This window comes from Bombina bombina, chromosome 5, assembly GCF_027579735.1.
Source record: "Bombina bombina isolate aBomBom1 chromosome 5, aBomBom1.pri, whole genome shotgun sequence".
Lineage (NCBI taxonomy): Eukaryota > Metazoa > Chordata > Amphibia > Anura > Bombinatoridae > Bombina > Bombina bombina.
The window spans coordinates 1,163,581,954-1,163,601,060 of record NC_069503.1 but is presented as its reverse complement, the minus strand read 5'-3'; the positions used below and the strand labels follow the sequence as shown (position 1 = coordinate 1,163,601,060).

Genomic DNA, 19,107 nt, shown 5'->3' with positions numbered 1-19,107 from the left:
GGAAGCGTTGTCGGTAAGTGACTAATTTATTAAAAATCCACTTTAAAACACACAGCAACGCGTTTCTCAGCTAAAAATATGCCGTTTCATCAGGCTGTAACTTGTGACGTAGCCGCATTATATACATGCATCCCACATGATAAAGGCACCGAGAAAATAAAGGAAGAGCTAGATGGGAAATACCAACACCACATATTCAATTTTTAATTAATATCCATTTTATTTTACTTAAATTTAATATCCAAACAAGGGGAACAGCAATAGGGACCACTTTTGCCTCTTCTTATGCGAACCTCTACGTCAATGCTTTTGAAAATGAATATATCTGGGAAAACTATCTCTATTTTAAAAATATTTTAAGGTATGTGAGATATATAGGCGATATTATTTTATGGAAAGGTGAACCTGAATAAATAGAACATTTTATGAATCATATGAATAGCAACAATTACAACCTAATGAAATAAGATTTTTGGATTTTATCTTATTTAAGGACTCGGAAGGTAAAGTGGCAGTGAAAAATTACAGGAACTACAGACTAATAGTTTCATCCAGGCCAAAAGTGCACACAAGAAAAGCTGGATGAACAATGTTCCCTATAGCCAATTCCTTAGTTTAAAAAGAAATTGTACACATCCAGTAGATTTTGAGAATGAAGCTAACATCCTAGAAAACAAATTTCTCGAAAAAGGCTACAGTCAAGAAGTTATAATAGAGGCCAAAAATAAAGCAATAGCTATAGAAAGACACAATCTATTCAAAGATAAAGAACCAGGTATAGAAGCAATAGGAACCAAAATACACAACAAATTAGTCAAGTCTTATTCCAAAAATGATAATCCTATTAGGTTTGTCACCACCTATAATGAAGGATCGAAAATATTTTTAGAAAACATTGGCCCATTTTAGGACCTCACTTAAATGATTAACCAGTTTTCACTTATAGAAAAGGTAGTAGTCTAAAGAACCTTTTAGTACCCAGTAAACTTAAAACTAATAAAACGATAACAGAAAGGGATATAAATCCACGAGACAACTGATTAACAGAATGGAAAGGCACACTAAATTGTGGGAAATCAAGATGTAAACATATTAACAAAGCACCCACATTCTCCAATAGTGATTCCACAGAAACTTTCAACATCACTTTTAAGAGTAATTGCGATTTCACATATGTGGTCTAGCTCTTAGAATGTGGGTGCAGCCTGTTGTATGTAGGCCGCACAAAACAAAAGTCAGACTAAGAGCTAATGAGCACATTTATAATATCAAAGAAGAGTTTCTAAAACATAGTGTGTCCAAACATGTCTGATCACCATGGGTGTAATCCCAGCTCTTTAAAAATACAAGTAATTGATTGGGTACCCTCATCAAAATCTAATAGACTACTAGAACTGAGGAAGCTTGAGACAAAATGTATATACAAACTCAAAACTCTTCAACCCTAAGGTCTCAATATAGATATAGACTTGACAGCTTTCATGTAATGTGTCACACATAATATCTAGTATAGTAGCACACTGTTTAGAATGATAATGTTAATATTTTGAAATCTTTTCAGGTTACTTTTAAAATATTACCCTGCAACATTATTATCACACACTGTCATGATAATACCCCCTAGAAGAAAGGACTTGTTTTCGTTATATAGATATACTCTTTATTGCTTCGCTATATCTCTATTTAAAGTGTAGGTGCTGCTGTTATTACATAGATACAGATTCATTAGGATAAGAGCATACTGAATCCGATTTATACTGGTACGAGATATTAATATTCCCCAAATTATGATTGATACGAGTGATACACCGCCAGGTGAGCATATTGTACATAAATATAGAAAAAAGAAAAAAAGCGGATCCATCCAATGCTTTCAAAACAAGGTGACTTTATTGTAGCGATTTTCTGTCACAAATACAAGTTGTGATAACTTCAGAGGCACACACTTTAAAATCAAGGGAGCTGTTATCGCCTTAATCATAGACCATCTATGATTAAGGCGGTCAGGATCCGCCGAAACATGTAAGACTGAAACTGGACCTCATAACAGCTCCCTTGATTTTAAAGTGTGTGCCTCTGAAGTTATCACAACTTGTATTTGTGACAGAAAAACGCTACAATAAAGTCACCTTGTTTTGAAAGCATTGGATGGATCCGCTTTTTTTTCTTTTTTCTACTTCAAGTTAATTGCAAACAGGAAGGAGTTTGCTTTGGGATCACACCCATAATTGGAAGGCAGCGTTAGTGTGCAGCTGTGACCGGGGCGAGACGTGAGAGCGAGGACATAACAGGATCCGCGATTGTGGAGGTTGCAAGCGGACACTCTACTCCACTAGGTAAGACCTCTTCCTTTTTCTGGGAAAGGAGTCGGATCCGGGAGGACAGACCGAGTGAGGCTACCGCATGAAGAGCGGGGTGAGTGAGAGTGTATAAGTCCGTATATAAAAGCAAACCGTACCTGTAGTCTGCTCTAAGCTCGTTATAAAGGGGAAATTTACACACTGCGCTGTATGTTCGAACAACTAAGGAACAAAGGACATTGCACTGGGCAAACCTGGTTTTGCTATTTCTTTCATGTAATTAGCAAGAGTCCATGAGCTAGTGACGTATGGGATATACATTCCTACCAGGAGGGGCAAAGTTTCCCAAACCTCAAAATGCCTATAAATACACCCCTCACCACACCCACAAATCAGTTTTACAAACTTTGCCTCCTGTGGAGGTGGTGAAGTAAGTTTGTGCTAGATTCTACGTTGATATGCGCTCCGCAGCAGGTTGGAGCCCGGTTTTCCTCTCAGCGTGCAGTGAATGTCAGAGGGATGTGAGGAGAGTATTGCCTATTTGAATTCAATGATCTCCTTCTACGGGGTCTATTTCATAGGTTCTCTGTTATCGGTCGTAGAGATTCATCTCTTGCCTCCCTTTTCAGATCGACGATATACTCTTATATATACCATTACCTCTACTGATTCTCGTTTCAGTACTGGTTTGGCTTTCTACTACATGTAGATGAGTGTCCTGGGGTAAGTAAGTCTTATTTTTGTGACACTCTAAGCTATGGTTGGGCACTTTTATATAAAGTTCTAAATATTTGTGTTTAAACATTTATTTGCCTTGATTCAGGATGTTCAATATTCCTTATTTCAGACAGTCAGTTTCATTATTTGGGATAATGCATTTGAATAATCAATTTTTTTCTTACCTTAAAATTTGACTTTTTTCCCTGTGGGCTGTTAGGCTTGCGGGGGCTGAAAATGCTTCATTTTATTGCGTCATTCTTGGCGCGGACTTTTTTGGCGCAAAAAATTCTTTGTTATTTCCGGCGTCGTTCTTGTCACCGGAAGTTGCGTCATTTTTGACGTTTTTGCGCCAAAAGTGTCGGCGTTACCGGATGTGGCGTCATTTTTGGCGCTAAAAGCATTTAGGCGCCAAATAATGTGGGCGTCTTTTTTTGGCGCTAAAAAATATGGGCGTCATTATTGTCTCCGCATTATTTAAGTCTCATTGTTTATTTGCTTCTGGTTGCTAGAAGCTTGTTCACTGGCATTTTTTCCCATTCCTGAAACTGTCATTTAAGGAATTTGATCAATTTTGCTTTATATGTTGTTTTTTCTATTACATATTGCAAGATGTCTCAGACTGACCCTGAATCAGAAGATACTTCTGGAAAATCGCTGCCTGATGTTGGATCTACCAAAGTTAAGTGTATTTGCTGTAAACTTGTGGTATCTGTTCCTCCAGCTGTTGTTTGTAATGAATGTCATGACAAACTTGTTAATGCAGATAATATTTCCTTTAGTAATGTTACATTACCTGTTGCTGTTCCGTCAACATCTAATACTCAGAGTGTTCCTGTTAACATAAGAGATTTTGTTTCTAAATCCATTAAGAAGGCTATGTCTGTTATTCCTCCTTCTAGTAAACGTAAAAGGTCTTTTAAAACTTCTCATTTTTCAGATGAATTTTTAAATGAACATCATCATTCTGATTCTGATAATGTTTCCTCTGGTTCAGAGGATTCAGTTTCAGAGGTTGATGCTGATAAATCTTCATATTTATTCAAAATGGAATTTATTCGTTCTTTACTTAAAGAAGTCTTAATTGCATTAGAGATAGAGGAATCTGGTCCTCTTGATACTAAATCTAAACGTTTAAATAAGGTTTTTAAATCTCCTGTAGTTATTCCAGAAGTTTTTCCTGTCCCTGATGCTATTTCTGAAGTAATTTCCAGGAATGGAATAATTTGGGTAATTCATTCACTCCTTCTAAACGTTTTAAACAATTATATCCTGTGCCATCTGACAGATTAGAGTTTTGGGACAAAATCCCTAAAGTTGATGGGGCTATCTCTACTCTTGCTAAACGTACTACTATTCCTACGGCAGATAGTACTTCCTTTAAGGATCCTCTAGATAGGAAAATTTAATCCTTTCTAAGAAAAGCTTACTTATGTTCAGGTAACCTTCTTAGACCTGCTATATCTTTAGCGGATGTTGCTGCAGCTTCAACTTTTTGGTTGGAAGCTTTAGCGCAACAAGTATCAGATCATAATTCTCATAGCATTGTTAATCTTCTTCAACATGCTAATAATTTTATTTGTGATGCCATCTTTGATATCATTAGGGTTGATGTCAGGTATATGTCTCTAGCTATTTTAGCTAGAAGAGCTTTATGGCTTAAAACTTGGAATGCTGATATGTCTTCTAAGTCAACTTTGCTTTCCCTTTCTTTCCAGGGTAATAAATTATTTGGTTCACAGTTGGATTCTATTATTTCAACTGTTACTGGGGGGAAAGGAACTTTTTTACCACAGGATAAAAAATCTAAAGGTAAATTTAGGTCTACTAATCGTTTTCGTTCCTTTCGTCACAATAAGGAACAAAAGCCTGATCCTTCCCCTACAGGAGCAGTATCAGTTTGGAAACCATCTCCAGTCTGGAATAAATCCAAGCCTTTTAGAAAGCCAAAGCCAGCTCCCAAGTCAACATGAAGGTGCGGCCCTCATTCCAGCTCAGCTGGTAGGGGGCAGATTACGATTTTTCAAAGAAATTTGGATCAATTCGATTCACAATCTTTGGATTCAGAACATTTTTTCACAAGGGTACAGAATAGGCTTCAAGATAAGGCCTCCTGTAAGAAGATTTTTTCTTTCCCGTGTCCCAGTAAATCCAGTGAAGGCTCAAGCATTTCTGAAATGTGTTTCAGATCTAGAGTTGGCTGAAGTAATTATGCCAGTTCCAGTTCTGGAACAGGGGCTGGGGTTTTACTCAAATCTTTTCATTGTACCAAAGAAGGAGAATTCCTTCAGACCAGTTCTGGATTTAAAAATATTGAATCATTATGTAAGGATACCAACATTCAAAATGGTAACTATAAGGACTATTCTGCCTTTTGTTCAGCAAGGGCATTATATGTCCACAATAGATTTACAGGATACATATCTGCATATTCCGATTCATCCAGATCACTATCAGTTTCTGAGATTCTCTTTCCTAGATAATCATTACCAGTTTGTGGCTCTGCCGTTTGGCCTAGCAACAGCTCCAAGGATTTTTACAAAGGTTCTCGGTGCCCTTCTGTCTGTAATCAGAGAACAGGGTATTGTGGTATTTTCTTATTTGGACGATATCTTGGTACTTGCTCAGTCTTCACATTTAGCAGAATCTCATACGAATCGACTTGTATTGTTTCTTCGAGAACATGGTTGGAGGATCAATTTACCAAAAAGTTCATTGATTCCTCAGACAAGGGTAACCTTTTTAGGTTTCCAGATAGATTCAGTGTCCATGACTCTGTCTTTGACAGACAAGAGACGTCTAAATTGGTTTCAGCTTGTCGAAACCTTCAGTCTCAATCATTCCCTTCGGTAGCCTTATGCATGGAAATTCTAGGTCTTATGACTGCTGCATCGGACGCGATCCCCTTTGCTCGTTTTCACATGCGACCTCTTCAGCTCTGTATGCTGAACCAGTGGTGCAGGGATTATACAAAGATATCTCAATTAATATCTTTAAAACCGATTGTACGACACTCTCTGACGTGGTGGACAGACCACCATCGTTTAGTTCAGGGGGCTTCTTTTGTTCTTCCGACCTGGACTGTGATTTCAACAGATGCAAGTCTGACAGGTTGGGGAGCTGTTTGGGGGTCTCTGACAGCACAAGGGGTTTGGGAATCTCAGGAGGTGAGATTACCAATCAACATTTTGGAACTCCGTGCAATTTTCAGAGCTCTTCAGTCATGGCCTCTTCTAAAGAGAGAGTCGTTCATTTGTTTTCAGACGGACAATGTCACGACCCTGGCATATGTCAATCATCAAGGAGGGACTCACAGTCCTCTGGCTATGAAAGAAGTATCTCAAATACTGGTATGGGCGGAATCCTGCGGTTCATATCCCAGGTATAGACAATTGGGAAGCGGATTTTCTCAGTCGCCAAACGTTACATCCGGGCGAATGGTCTCTTCACCCAGAGGTATTTCTTCAGATTGTTCAAATGTGGGGACTTCCAGAAATAGATCTGATGGCTTCTCATCTAAACAAGAAGCTTCCCAGGTATCTGTCCAGATCCAGGGATCCTCAAGCGGAGGCAGTGGATGCATTGTCACTTCCTTGGAAGTATCATCCTGCCTATATCTTTCCGCCTCTAGTTCTTCTTCCAAGAGTGATTTCCAAGATTCTAAAGGAGTGCTCGTTTGTTCTGCTGGTGGCTCCAGCATGGCCTCACAGGTTTTGGTATGTGGATCTTGTCCGGATGGCCACTTGCCAACCGTGGACTCTTCCGTTAAGACCAGACCTTCTATCGCAAGGTCCTTTTTTCCATCAGGATCTCAAATGCTTAAATTTGAAGGTATGGAGATTGAACGCTTGATTCTCAGTCATAGAGGTTTCTCTGACTCTGTGATTAATACTATGTTACAGGCTCGTAAATCTGTATCTAGGAAGATATATTATCGAGTCTGGAAGATTTACATTTCTTGGTGTTTTTCTCATCATTTTTCTTGGCATTCTTTTAGAATTCCTAGAATTTTACAGTTTCTTCAGGATGGTTTGGATAAAGGTTTGTCTGCAAGTTCCTTGAAAGGACAAATCTCTGCTCTTTCTGTTCTTTTTCACAGAAAGATTGCTAGTCTTCCTGATATTCATTGTTTTGTACAAGCTTTGGTTCGTATAAAACCTGTTATTAAGTCAATTTCTCCTCCTTGGAGTTTGAATTTGGTTCTGGGGGCTCTTCAAGCTCCTCAGTTTGAACCTATGCATTCGCTGGACATTAAATTACTTTCTTGGAAAGTTTTGTTTCTTTTGGCCATCTCTTCTGCTAGAAGAGTTTCTGAATTATCTGCTCTTTCTTGTGAGTCTCCTTTTCTGATTTTTCATCAGGATAAGGCGGTGTTGCGAACTTCTTTTAAATTTTTACCTAAGGTTGTGAATTCTAACAACATTAGTAGAGAAATTGTGGTTCCTTCATTTTGTCCTAATCCTAAGAATTATAAGTAAAAGTCGTTGCATTCTTTGGATGTAGTTAGAGCTTTGAAATATTATGTTGAAGCTACTAAGGATTTCCGAAAGACTTCTAGTCTATTTGTTATCTTTTCCGGTTCTAGGAAAGGTCAGAAGGCTTCTGCCATTTCTTTGGCATCTTGGTTAAAATCTTTGATTCATCATGCTTATGTCGAGTCGGGTAAAACTCCGCCTCAAAGGATTACAGCTCATTCTACTAGGTCAGTTTCTACTTCCTGGGCGTTTAGGAATGAAGCTTCGGTTGATCAGATTTGCAAAGCAGCCACTTGGTCTTCTTTGCATACTTTTACTAAATTCTACCATTTTGATGTGTTTTCTTCTTCTGAAGCAGTTTTTGGTAGAAAAGTACTTCAGGCAGCTGTTTCAGTTTGATCTTCTGCTTATAATTTCAGTTTTTTTCATTATAAGATTTAAACTTTGTTTTGGGTGTGGATTTTTTTTAGCGGAATTGGCTGTCTTTATTTTATCCCTCCCTCTCTAGTGACTCTTGCGTGGAAGATCCACATCTTGGGTAGTCATTATCCCATACGTCACTAGCTCATGGACTCTTGCTAATTACATGAAAGAAAACATAATTTATGTAAGAACTTACCTGATAAATTCATTTCTTTCATATTAGCAAGAGTCCATGAGGCCCACCCTTTTTGTGGTGGTTATGATTTTTTTGTATAAAGCACAATTATTCCAATTCCTTATTTTTTATGCTTTCGCACTTTTTTCTTATCACCCCACTTCTTGGCTAATCGTTAAACTGATTTGTGGGTGTGGTGAGGGGTGTATTTATAGGCATTTTGAGGTTTGGGAAACTTTGCCCCTCCTGGTAGGAATGTATATCCCATACGTCACTAGCTCATGGACTCTTGCTAATATGAAAGAAATGAATTTATCAGGTAAGTTCTTACATAAATTATGTTTTTTTATTAATGTACATAAATATACTTACTTTAGATCTTGATTAACGTCAATTGCAAGAAGTACAAGACTGTGCATGCAATAAGGTATTCTAGTTGAAAACATTTATATTAGACCAAAGAATCGAATAGGAGGCAAATATAGTTACTAAGTGTCATTTGGAAAATTCCACCAATGTTTATCTGTAGGATTATGTACTGAGACATATACAAAAGGAAAATGGCAAATGCGGATATTTACAGCATATGTTAACAACGAATACAAAGGGCAAAAATGTGGTCTCCACTCAATATAGGAATAAAAAGTAAATTTATGCTTACCTGATAAATTGATTTCTTCTATGATACGACGAGTCCACAGATTCATCCTTTACTTGTGGGATATTATCCTCCTGCTAAAAGGAAGTGGCAAAGAGCACCACAGCAGAGCTGTCTATATAGCTCCTCCCTTAACTCCACCCCCCAGTCATTCGACCGAAGGTACAGGAAGAAAAAGGAGAAACTAAAAGGTGCAGAGGTGACTTAAGTTTTAAATCAAAAAAATATAATCTGTCTTAAATTGACAGGGCGGGCCGTGGACTCGTCGTATCATAGAAAAAAATCAATTTATCAGGTAAGCATAAATTTACTTTTCTTCTATAAGATACGATGAGTCCACGGATTCATCCTTTACTTGTGGGATACAATACCAAAGCTACAGGACACGGATAAACGGGAGGGACAAGACAGATGCCTAAACAGAAGGCACCACTGCTTGAAGAACTTTTCTCCCAAAAATAGCCTCCGAAGAAGCAAAAGTATCATATTTGGAAAAGGTATGAAGTGAAGACCAAGTCGCAGCCTTACAAATCTGTTCAACAGAAGCATCATTTTTAAAAGCCCATGTGGAAGCCACCGCTCTAGTAGAGTGAGCTGTAATTCTTTCAGGAGGCTGCTGTCCAGCAGTCTCGTATGCCAAACGGATGATGCTTTTCAGCCAAAAAGAAAGAGAGGTAGCCGTAGCTTTTTGACCTCTACGTTTTCCAGAATAGACAACAAACAGAGAAGATGTTTGACGGAAATCTTTGGTCGCTTGCAAGTAAAACTTCAAAGCACGAACCACGTCCAAGTTGTGCAACAGACACTCCTTCTTAGAGGAAGGATTAGGACACAGGGAAGGAACAACAATTTCCTGATTAATATTCTTATTAGTAACAACCTTAGGAAGGAAACCAGGTTTGGTACGCAAAACCACCTTATCAGAATGGAAAACAAGATAAGGCGAGTCACATTGCAATGCAGATAGTTCAGAAACTCTTCGAGCCGAAGAGATAGCAACTAAAAATAGAACTTTCCAAGATAGAAGCTTAATATCTATCGAATGCATAGGTTCAAACGGAACCCCTTGAAGAACTTTAAGAACTAAATTCAAACTCCATGGCGGAGCAACAGGTTTAAACACAGGCTTAATTCTAACCAAAGCCTGACAAAACGACTGAACGTCTGGGAAATCTGCCAGACGTTTGTGCAGTAAAATTGACAAACGCAGATATCTGTCCCTTTAGGGAACTAGCTGATAACCCTTTCTCCAATCCTTCTTGGAGAAAAGACAAAATCCTAGGAATCCTGATCTTACTCCATGAGTAGCCTTTGGATTCACACCAATAAAGATATTTACGCCATATCTTATGGTAAATTTTCCTAGTGATAGGCTTTCGAGCCTGAATCAAGGTATCTATGACCGTCTCAGAGAATCCCAGCTTAGATAAAATTTCCAGGTAGTCAGCCACAGAGAAACTAGATTTGGATGCTGGAACGGACCTTGAATGAGAGAAGGTCCTGTCTCAGAGGCAGTGTCCACAGTGGTAGAGATGACATTTCCACCAGGTCTGCATACCAAGTCCTGCGTGGCCACGCAGGTGCTATCAAAATCACCGAAGCCCTCTCCTGTTTGATTCTGGCAATCAGACGAGGAAGGAGAGGAAATGGTGGGAACACATAAGCCAGGTTGAACGACCAAGGTACTGCTAGAGTATCTATCAGTACTGTTTGGGGATCCCTTGATCTGGACCCGTAACAAGGAAGTTTGGCATTTTGACGAGATGCCATCATATCCAATTCTGGTGTGCCCCATTGACGAATCAACTGTGCAAACACCTCCGGATGGAGTTCCCACTCCCCCGGATGAAAAGTCTGACGACTTAGAAAATCCGCTTCCCAGTTCTCCACTCCTGGGATATAGATTGCTGATAGATGGCAAGAGTGAGTCTCTGCCCATCAAATTATTTTGGAAACCTCTATCATCGCTAGAGAACTCTTTGTTCCCCACTGATGATTGATATATGCTACAGTCGTGATATTGTCCGACTGGAATCTTATGAATCTGGCAGAAGCCAGCTGAGGCCACGCCTGAAGCCCGTTGAATATCGCTCTGTTCTAGAATATTTATTGGAAGGAGAGCCTCCTCCTGAGTCCACACACCCTATGCTTTCAGGGAATTCCAGACTGCACCCCAGCCCAATAGGCTGACGTACGTCCGTCACTATGACCCATGCTGGCCTGCGGAAACACATTCCCTGGGACAGATGATCCTGTGACAACCACCAAAGAAGAGAGTCTCTGGTCTCTTGATCCAGATTTATCTGAGGAGATAAATTTGCATAATCCCCATTCCACTGTTTGAGCATGCATAGTTGCAGTGGTCTGAGATGCAAGCGAGCAAACGGAACTATGTCCATTGCCACTACCATTAGTCCAATTGCCTCCATACACTGAGCCACTGACGGTCGAGGAATGGAATGACGTGTTCGGCAGGTGGTTAAGATCTTTGATTTTTTTTTACCTCCGTCAGAAAAATTTTCATGTCTACCGAGTCTATCAGAGTTCCCAGAAATGGAACTCTTGTGAGAGGGATAAGTGAACTCTTTTTTACGTTCACCTTCCACCCGTGAGATCTTAGAAAAGCTAACACGATGTCCGTGTGAGATTTGGCTAGTTGGTAAGTTGACGTCTGAATTAAGATATTGTCCAGATAAGGCGCCACTGCTATGCCCCGCGGCCTTAGAACCGCCAGAAGGGACCCTAGTACTTTTGTGAAAATTCTGGGAGCTGTGGCCAACAAACTGGTAATGCTTGTCCAGGAAGGCGAACCTGAGGAACTGGTGATGATCTTTGTGGATAGGAATGTGAAGATACGCATCCTTCAAATCCACGGTGGTCATATATTGACCCTCATGGATCATTGGTAAAATAGTCCGAATGGTCTCCATCTTGAAGGATGGGACTCTGAGAAATTTGTTTTAGATCTTGAGATCTAAAATCGTTCTGAAAGTTCCCTCTTTTTTGGGAACCATGAACAGATTGGAGTAAAACCCCTGCCCCTGTTCTGCTTTTGGAACTTGGCAGATTACCCCCATAGTATATAGGACTTCTACTCAGCGTAAGAACGCCTCTCTTTTTGTCTGGTTTACAGACGACCGTGAAAGATGAAATCTCCCCCTTGGAGGAGAATCTTTGAAGTCTAAAAGATACCCCTGGGTCACGATTTCTAAAGCCCAGGAGTCATGAACGTCTCTTGCCCAAGCCTGAGCAAAGAGAGAAAGTCTGCCCCCTACTAGATCCGGTCCCGGATCGGGGGCTGCCCCTTCATGCTGTCTTGGTGGCAGCAGCGGGCTTCTTGGTCTGTTTACCCTTATTCCAGGTCTGGTTAGGTCTCAAGACTGACTTGGATTGAGCAAAATTCCCCTCCTGCTTTGCGGTAGGGGAGGAGGTAGAGGGACCACCTTTGAAGTTTCGAAAAGAACGAAAATTATTTTGTTTGGTCCTCATCTTATTTGTCTTATCCTGAGGAAGAGCATGGCCTTTTCCTCCAGTGATGTCGGAAATTATCTCTTTCAGTTCAGGCCCGAATAGGGTCTTACCCTTGAAAGGAATAGCTAAAAGCTTAGATTTTGATGACACATCAGCAGACCAGGACTTAAAGGGACACTGTACCCAAAATTTTCTTTCGTTATTCATATTGAGCATGAAATTTTAAGCAACTTTCTAATTTACTCCTATTATCAAATTTTCTTCTTTCTCTTGGTATCTTTATTTGAAATGCAAGAATGTAAGTTTAAATGCCGGCCCATTTTTGGTGAACAACCTGGGTTGTCCTTGCTGATTGTTGGATAAATTCATCCACCAATAAAAAAGTGCTGTCCAGAGTACTTAAACCAAAAAAAAGCTTAGATGCCTTTTTCAAATAATGATAGCAAGAGAACAAAGAAAAATTGATAATAGGAGTAAATTAGAAAGTTGCTTAAAATTGCATGCTCTTTCTGAATTACAAAAGAAAATTTTTAAGTACAGTGTCTCTTTAAGCCATAACGCTCTATGCGCTAAAATGACAAAACCTGAATTCTTTGCCGCTAATTTAGCCAGTTGAAAAGCGGCATCTGTAATGAAAGAATTAGCTAGCTTGAGAGCCCTAATTCTATCCAGAATATCATCTAATGGGGTCTCAACCTTAAGAGCCTCCTCCAGAGCCTCGAACCAAAAAGCAGCTGCAGTAGTTACAGGAACAATGCACGCTATAGGTTGCAGAAGAAAACCCTGATGAATAAATATTTTCTTTAGAAGACCCTCTAATTTTTTAGTCATAGGATCTTTGAAAGCACAACTGTCCTCAATAGGTATAGTTGTATGTTTAGCCATGGTAGAAATAACTCCCTCCACCTTAGGGACCGTCTGCCACGAATCCCGAATGATGTCTGATATGTGAAACCTTCTCTTAAAAGTAGGAGGGGGAGAGAACAGAATACCTGGTCTATCCCACTCCTTAGTAACAATGTCCAAAATCCTCATAGGGACTGGAAAAACATTAGTGTAAGCGGGGACCTCTAGATATCTATCCATTTTACACAATTTCTCTGGTGGGAATACAATAGGGTCACAATCATCCAGAGTCTCTAAAACCTCCCTGAGCAACAAGTGAAGGTGTTCTAGCTTAAAGTGATGGTAAAGTTAACTCTAATTCAATCAAGCACCACATTGTTGAGGCAAAATAAATGTTTCATTCATAATTTTTTTACAATTTATAGTAAAAATCAAGTTTTACCCTTTAGAATTCATTTTCGTAACTTCTTCTAATTCAACCCGTATATATACATTTTTTTTTTTAAAGGTCTTGATCACGTTCTTTGAGGGACCAATTGAAATTTCGGCCGTTAGGCGGCCGTAGCTCCGCGTCATCCGCCCCTTTACTCACTGCACATGCTCTTTTCAATTCATTTACAGCCTGATTACAATGGCGCGCTCCCGTGCGCATTGGGAAATAATGTTAGGGGATAAGCGCATGCGCAGTGTTTTTCAAAATCGCCGACTGGCGCATGCGCATTTTAGACTGCCGGTGAACGCGCATTTTGGGGCGAAGTGACGTGACAAGAAGATGGATGTAGGACTTGGGAGGAGTTATTAGCTAAGCGGTAGGGAGTTTTAAATATATTTTTTTAGCAAAAACATAGAAGTAATAAAAAAACAAACTTGGCGACTAGATTAGGGTCATAAGGATAAATGCTAGGTTGTCTTTAAGATTGTAAAACTTTACCTTCACTTTAAACTTAAAAGCCGTCATATCAGAGTCTGTATCAGAAAGCTCTCCCTCAGACAGCAATTCCCTCACCCCCAACTCGGAACATTGTGAGAGTACATCGGAGATGGCTAATAAAGCGTCAGGGCTCAGCATTTACTCTCACACCGGACCTACTGTGCTTCCCCTGCAACCCAGGCAGTTTAGATAAAACCTCAGTGAGGGTAGTAGCCATAACTGCGGCCATATCTTGCAGGGTGGCGTCGCTTGTGCGGGCGTTAACGGTTGTGACACTTGGGGAGAATTAGATGGCATAACCGGATTCTCTTCTGACTGAGAATCATCCTGCGACATACTTTTATCAGCTAAAATATGTTCTTTGCAATGTAAGGCCCTTTCAGTGCATGAGGGACACATTTTAAGTGGGGGTTCCACAATGGCTTCTAAACACATAGAACATTGGCTTTCCTCAATGTCAGACATGTTAAACAGGCTAGTAATGACCACAAACAGGCTTGAAAACACTTTATTTAGTGAAAAAAATAACAATCTGAAAAAACGGTACTGCGCCTTTAAGAGAAAAAAAAACATACAATTGTTCCAAAACTGCTTTAAAACATCAAATTGTTTCAATGTTATGATATAAGCATCCTAACTATGCAGCTAAGTTTGCCCCACAAGGAAAGGAACACTTAACCCTTATTAGAAAAAACGGATAATTAGAAAAGCGTTTATATCAATAGCCTACCTGCCCTCAGGGGTCTGCAAAACCAGGTTAAAGCTTCGATTTGGCCCAAAACAGTCACAAGGGCCCACCGGAGTTGGAGCTTGCTGCTTGCCTGACAAAAACAACTGCGCAACTGAGGCGCGAAAATAGGCCCCGCCCATCTCACTCGATGTCTCTTAGCCCAAATGAACCGCACCAGAGCGGTCTAAAACTAGCCATGTGGGTTCATAAACCCAAAAAGTAAGCCATGTGTACCCTCTTAATAAACATGAAAAACGTTCCTCATAAAAACGTTATCAGCACTCCCAGTAATGTAAACGTTTGCCCACAAACATTTAAAACTCAGTGTCAACCATTTTTTCTTTGCCCCTATATGCAAGCTCAGTAATACCCCTCTATATATATCAGGATTACTGCTTACCCTTTCCCTCATGGGGATACTGTCAGCCAATTCTGAAATACCACAGTCTCTCCAGAAAAAAATGACTGAACATACCTCACTGCTTATAGCATGAAAAACGTTCCTCACACTGAAGTTTCTTAAGTACTCCTCAGCCATTCTGTGGGAACTGCTCTGGATCTTAGTGATAAATGCTAAGATCATCAGCCTCCAGGCAGAAGTCTTCATCCATCTGCTGCCTGAGGGAAAATAGTGCACACCGGTACCATTTAAAATAAAAAAGTCTTGCTTGAAGAAAATAAAAACTAACATTTTATCACCTCTTTCACTTTACCCTTCCTAGTACTTAGAGTAGGCAAAGAGAATGACTGGGGGTGGAGTCAAGGGGGGAGCTATATAGACAGCTCTGCTGTGGTGCTTTTTGCCACTTTCTGTTAGCAGGAGGATAATATCCCACAAGTAAAGGATGAATCCGTGGACTCGTCGTATCTTATAGAAGAAATAGGAGACTTTTCCCATTCCTGTATTCTGCTCGTAAAATATAAATAAAATAGGAACATAAAGTGCAATTATAGTAAAGGTTATAAATCTATTTTAATACTAAGGTATAAATTATTTTATTTGTAAATTAATTAGCGTGTATTTTTAATTTTTTTTTATTTAAGAGCTTTATTGAATGAACTTGCTCATGGGTACATAGTTATACATTTCGCAGATACAATCACATAATAGTCACATATATCTTTGGAGCTTCGGATCTTATATAACTGATAATTGCTCCGCTTTGTAAACTTTGCTTGTTCAATGTTCTTAAGAGAATAACAAAATGTATACAACAATTATACACAGATTTATGGTATATATATATATGTCTTGGAAGACCGGTCATGTCTAGGTTAATTTGCATTTATGACCGCATACTCCCGTTCCTTGATGCATAGAACAGGGGTAAATTTAAGGCACAACCTGTCCACACAACAACGGGCTGTGAGTATAGGTTAAGAGAGAAGGGAAGAAAGCAGAGGGAGGAGAAGGGGGAGAGGGGAGGAAAATAAAAGAAAAAAGAAAGGGGGGGGGGGGGGAGAATAACTATGTTCGACCAGACACAACACTTCAGAAATGCAAGATATTATAGGACCTTCCCCAGGGGCAATGATCTATCTCTATAGCGTTTTACCCTCCCAGAGTAGTAACATATTCATGTGTGGCAAGTTTCCCTATTTTGAGGTAGTGGTATCTCTCCAGAGTAAGTCCCCAACTCCAGCTTTCCACTCCCCCAGATTTGGTACCTGTAATGATTTCCAATATCTTGGAACCAGTCCCTTTGCACAATTCAACATCAGAGTGTAAGCCCTACAAATCCAAACTGCTGAGTTTTGTGAGCCCGCAAGGCAGGCAGGCTGCTGCTGAGTTTTGCGAGCCCGCAAGACAGGCAGGCTGCTGCTGCTGAGTTTTGCGAGCCCGCAAGGCAGGCAGGCTGCTGCTGCTGCTGAGTTTTGCGAGCCCGCAAGGCAGGCAGGCTGCTGCTGCTGAGTTTTGCGAGCCAGCAAGGCAGGCAGGGCAGGCAGGCTGCTGCTGCTGAGTTTTGCGAGCCAACAAGGCAGGCAGGCTGCTGCTGCTGAGTTTTGCGAGCCCGCAAGGCAGGCAGGCTGCTGCTGCTGAGTTTTGCGAGCCTGCAAGGCAGGCAGGCTGCTGCTGCTGCTGAGTTTTGCGAGCCAGCCTGTGGTGTAAGTCACCCTCAAACCACCAACTACAAATTGTACCTTCTGCATGACAACTTGCTAAACTGCGTCACTTGCGTTTTTTTTTCTTTCAGATTTTGCAGACTGGGCAGGAGATCATGGAGTTGGACACCAGTGGTTTTGCCACTCAGGGCCCCACTGTGTATGCTGGAAACATCGGTGACAACAAGTATATAGTACAAGTGTCCCCTCTGGGAATCCGGCTGCTGGAAGGAGGTGAGAACATGTGCTGCTGGTTTTAACCCTTTTATTGCTTCCTCCGACTTATTGGCCTTTATATTGCTCTTGCTTACACTCCTCTTACCATGTCCTCTTTTCTTTCCTATGACATGGAGATTCCACAACGTCATTCCAATTACTAGTGGGATATTCAACTCCTGGCCAGCAGTAGGAGGCAAAGAGCACCCCAGCAGAGCTGTTAAGTGTAACTGCCTTACCCATAACCCCCAGTCATTCTCTTTGCCTCTGTCAATGGAAGTTGTACAAAGTTAGTGTCTGAAGAATTTAATCCTTTTATGGGTACTTTTCCCTGCAAGCAAAGATTGGGATCTAGCTGTGTCCACGTCATTCTCTGGAGTAAGAGTAGTGGTGGCTTTTAGCAGTTAAAAGGTGCCGAGGAAGTCCTTTGCTTTACTTTTAACACTTTGCTACCCTTTTGCAGAAAGTCAGAGTTGGTTACTCTGTTCTTTGTTTTCCTACAGGTCTATGACAGCGACTAGATGCCTGCCACACCTAAGGATCAGCATTCATCATGCAATTGGATCTAAGGTAAGTGCTTCTGCCTTTTAGGTAAAGAAGGATACCAGCACTTAGGAAGTTTATCCTCTTTCAGATCCTTCATTTGGGATTCAATACTCCTTATTAGTTAAGGAGTCATATTTAGGACATGGCACTTAAGTTTATGGTATGAGTTATGGTCATTTACTCTTGGCAAGGGAATTTGTAAAGTTTAATAATAAAGGATTCTTTATTGGTCACCTTTATTTTTATTACGTTTTCTGGGGTAGAGGATATTTAATTTACTGTGCTACCAAGATCCTCTATGAAACAGTAGAGGAAATTGCCGCTCAGTTTTTCTACTTTGAAAAACTGCTTATATTGTAAGACTGTGTAAACTGACAAACTGTAGTTATTTCTTCTATAAGATACGATGAGTCCATGGATTCATCCTTTACTTGTGGGATATTATCCTCCTGCTAACAGGAAGTGGCAAAGAGCACCACAGCAGAGCTGTCTATATAGCTCCTCCCTTGACTCCACCCCCAGTCATTCTCTTTGCCTACTCTAAGTAATAGGAAGGGTAAAGTGAAAGAGGTGATAAAATGTTAGTTTTTATTTTCTTCAAGCAAGACTTTTTTATTTTAAATGGTACCGGTGTGTACTATTTTCTCCCAGGCAGCAGATGGATGAAGACCTCTGCCTGGAGACTGATGATCTTAGCAGTTGTCACTAAGATCCAGAGTAGTTCCCACAGAATGGCTGAGGAGTACTTAAGAAACTTCAGTGTGAGGAACGTTCATGCTACAAGCATTGAGGTATGTTCAGTCATTTTTTTTCTGGAGAGACTGTGGTATTTCAGAATTGGCTGACAGTATCCCCATGTGGGAAAGGGTAAGCAGTAATCCTAATGTATAGAGAGGGGTATTACTGGACCTGTATATTGGGCTATAAAAAAATGTTTGACACTGATGATATGATGTTTGTGGGCAAATGTTTCTATATTGGGAGTTACAGATAACGTTTTTTATGGCAAACGTTTTTACTTTTAGAATGGAGGGTGCACATGGCTTCACTTAATGGGTATATGAACCCACATGGCTAGGTTTTAGACTGCTCTGGTGCAGTTATTTTAGGCTGTGAGACATCGAGTGAGACGGGCGGGGCCTATTTTCGCACCTCAGTTGCGCAGTTGTTTTTCCCAGACAAGCAGCAAGCTTCAACTCCGGTGGGCCTTTCAGAGACAGTTTGGGCCTAATCGAAGGGTTAATCCGATTTTACAGACCCCTGAGGGCAGGAAGGCGAGGTGCAGGGGGTGTTTTTGTTTGAATTTAACGTTTTATAGCACAACGTTTTTTTGGTAAGGGTTAAGTATTCCTTTCCTTGTGGGGCAATCTTAGCTGACAAGTTGGGATGCATTTATCATAAAATTGTGATAATTTTATCGTTTTAAAGCAGTTTTGAAAAATGTGTGCTTTTTTTCTCTTAAAGGTGCAGTACCGTTTTTTCAGATTGTTATTTTTTTCACAAAATAAAGTGTTTT

At 40.3% G+C, this 19,107-nt stretch overlaps 1 protein-coding gene across 1 annotated transcript in view; it reads left to right on the top strand.

The window, feature by feature from the left end:
• The window catches only part of CPSF1 (cleavage and polyadenylation specific factor 1), a gene marked incomplete in the record, with an annotated part of 548,143 nt that overhangs the window by 267,922 nt on the left and 261,114 nt on the right, over positions 1–19,107 (top strand). Inside the window, 1 exon segment of the mRNA XM_053715990.1 lies at positions 16,922–17,063. Within this exon segment, the coding sequence (XP_053571965.1) occupies positions 16,922–17,063 (142 nt within the window).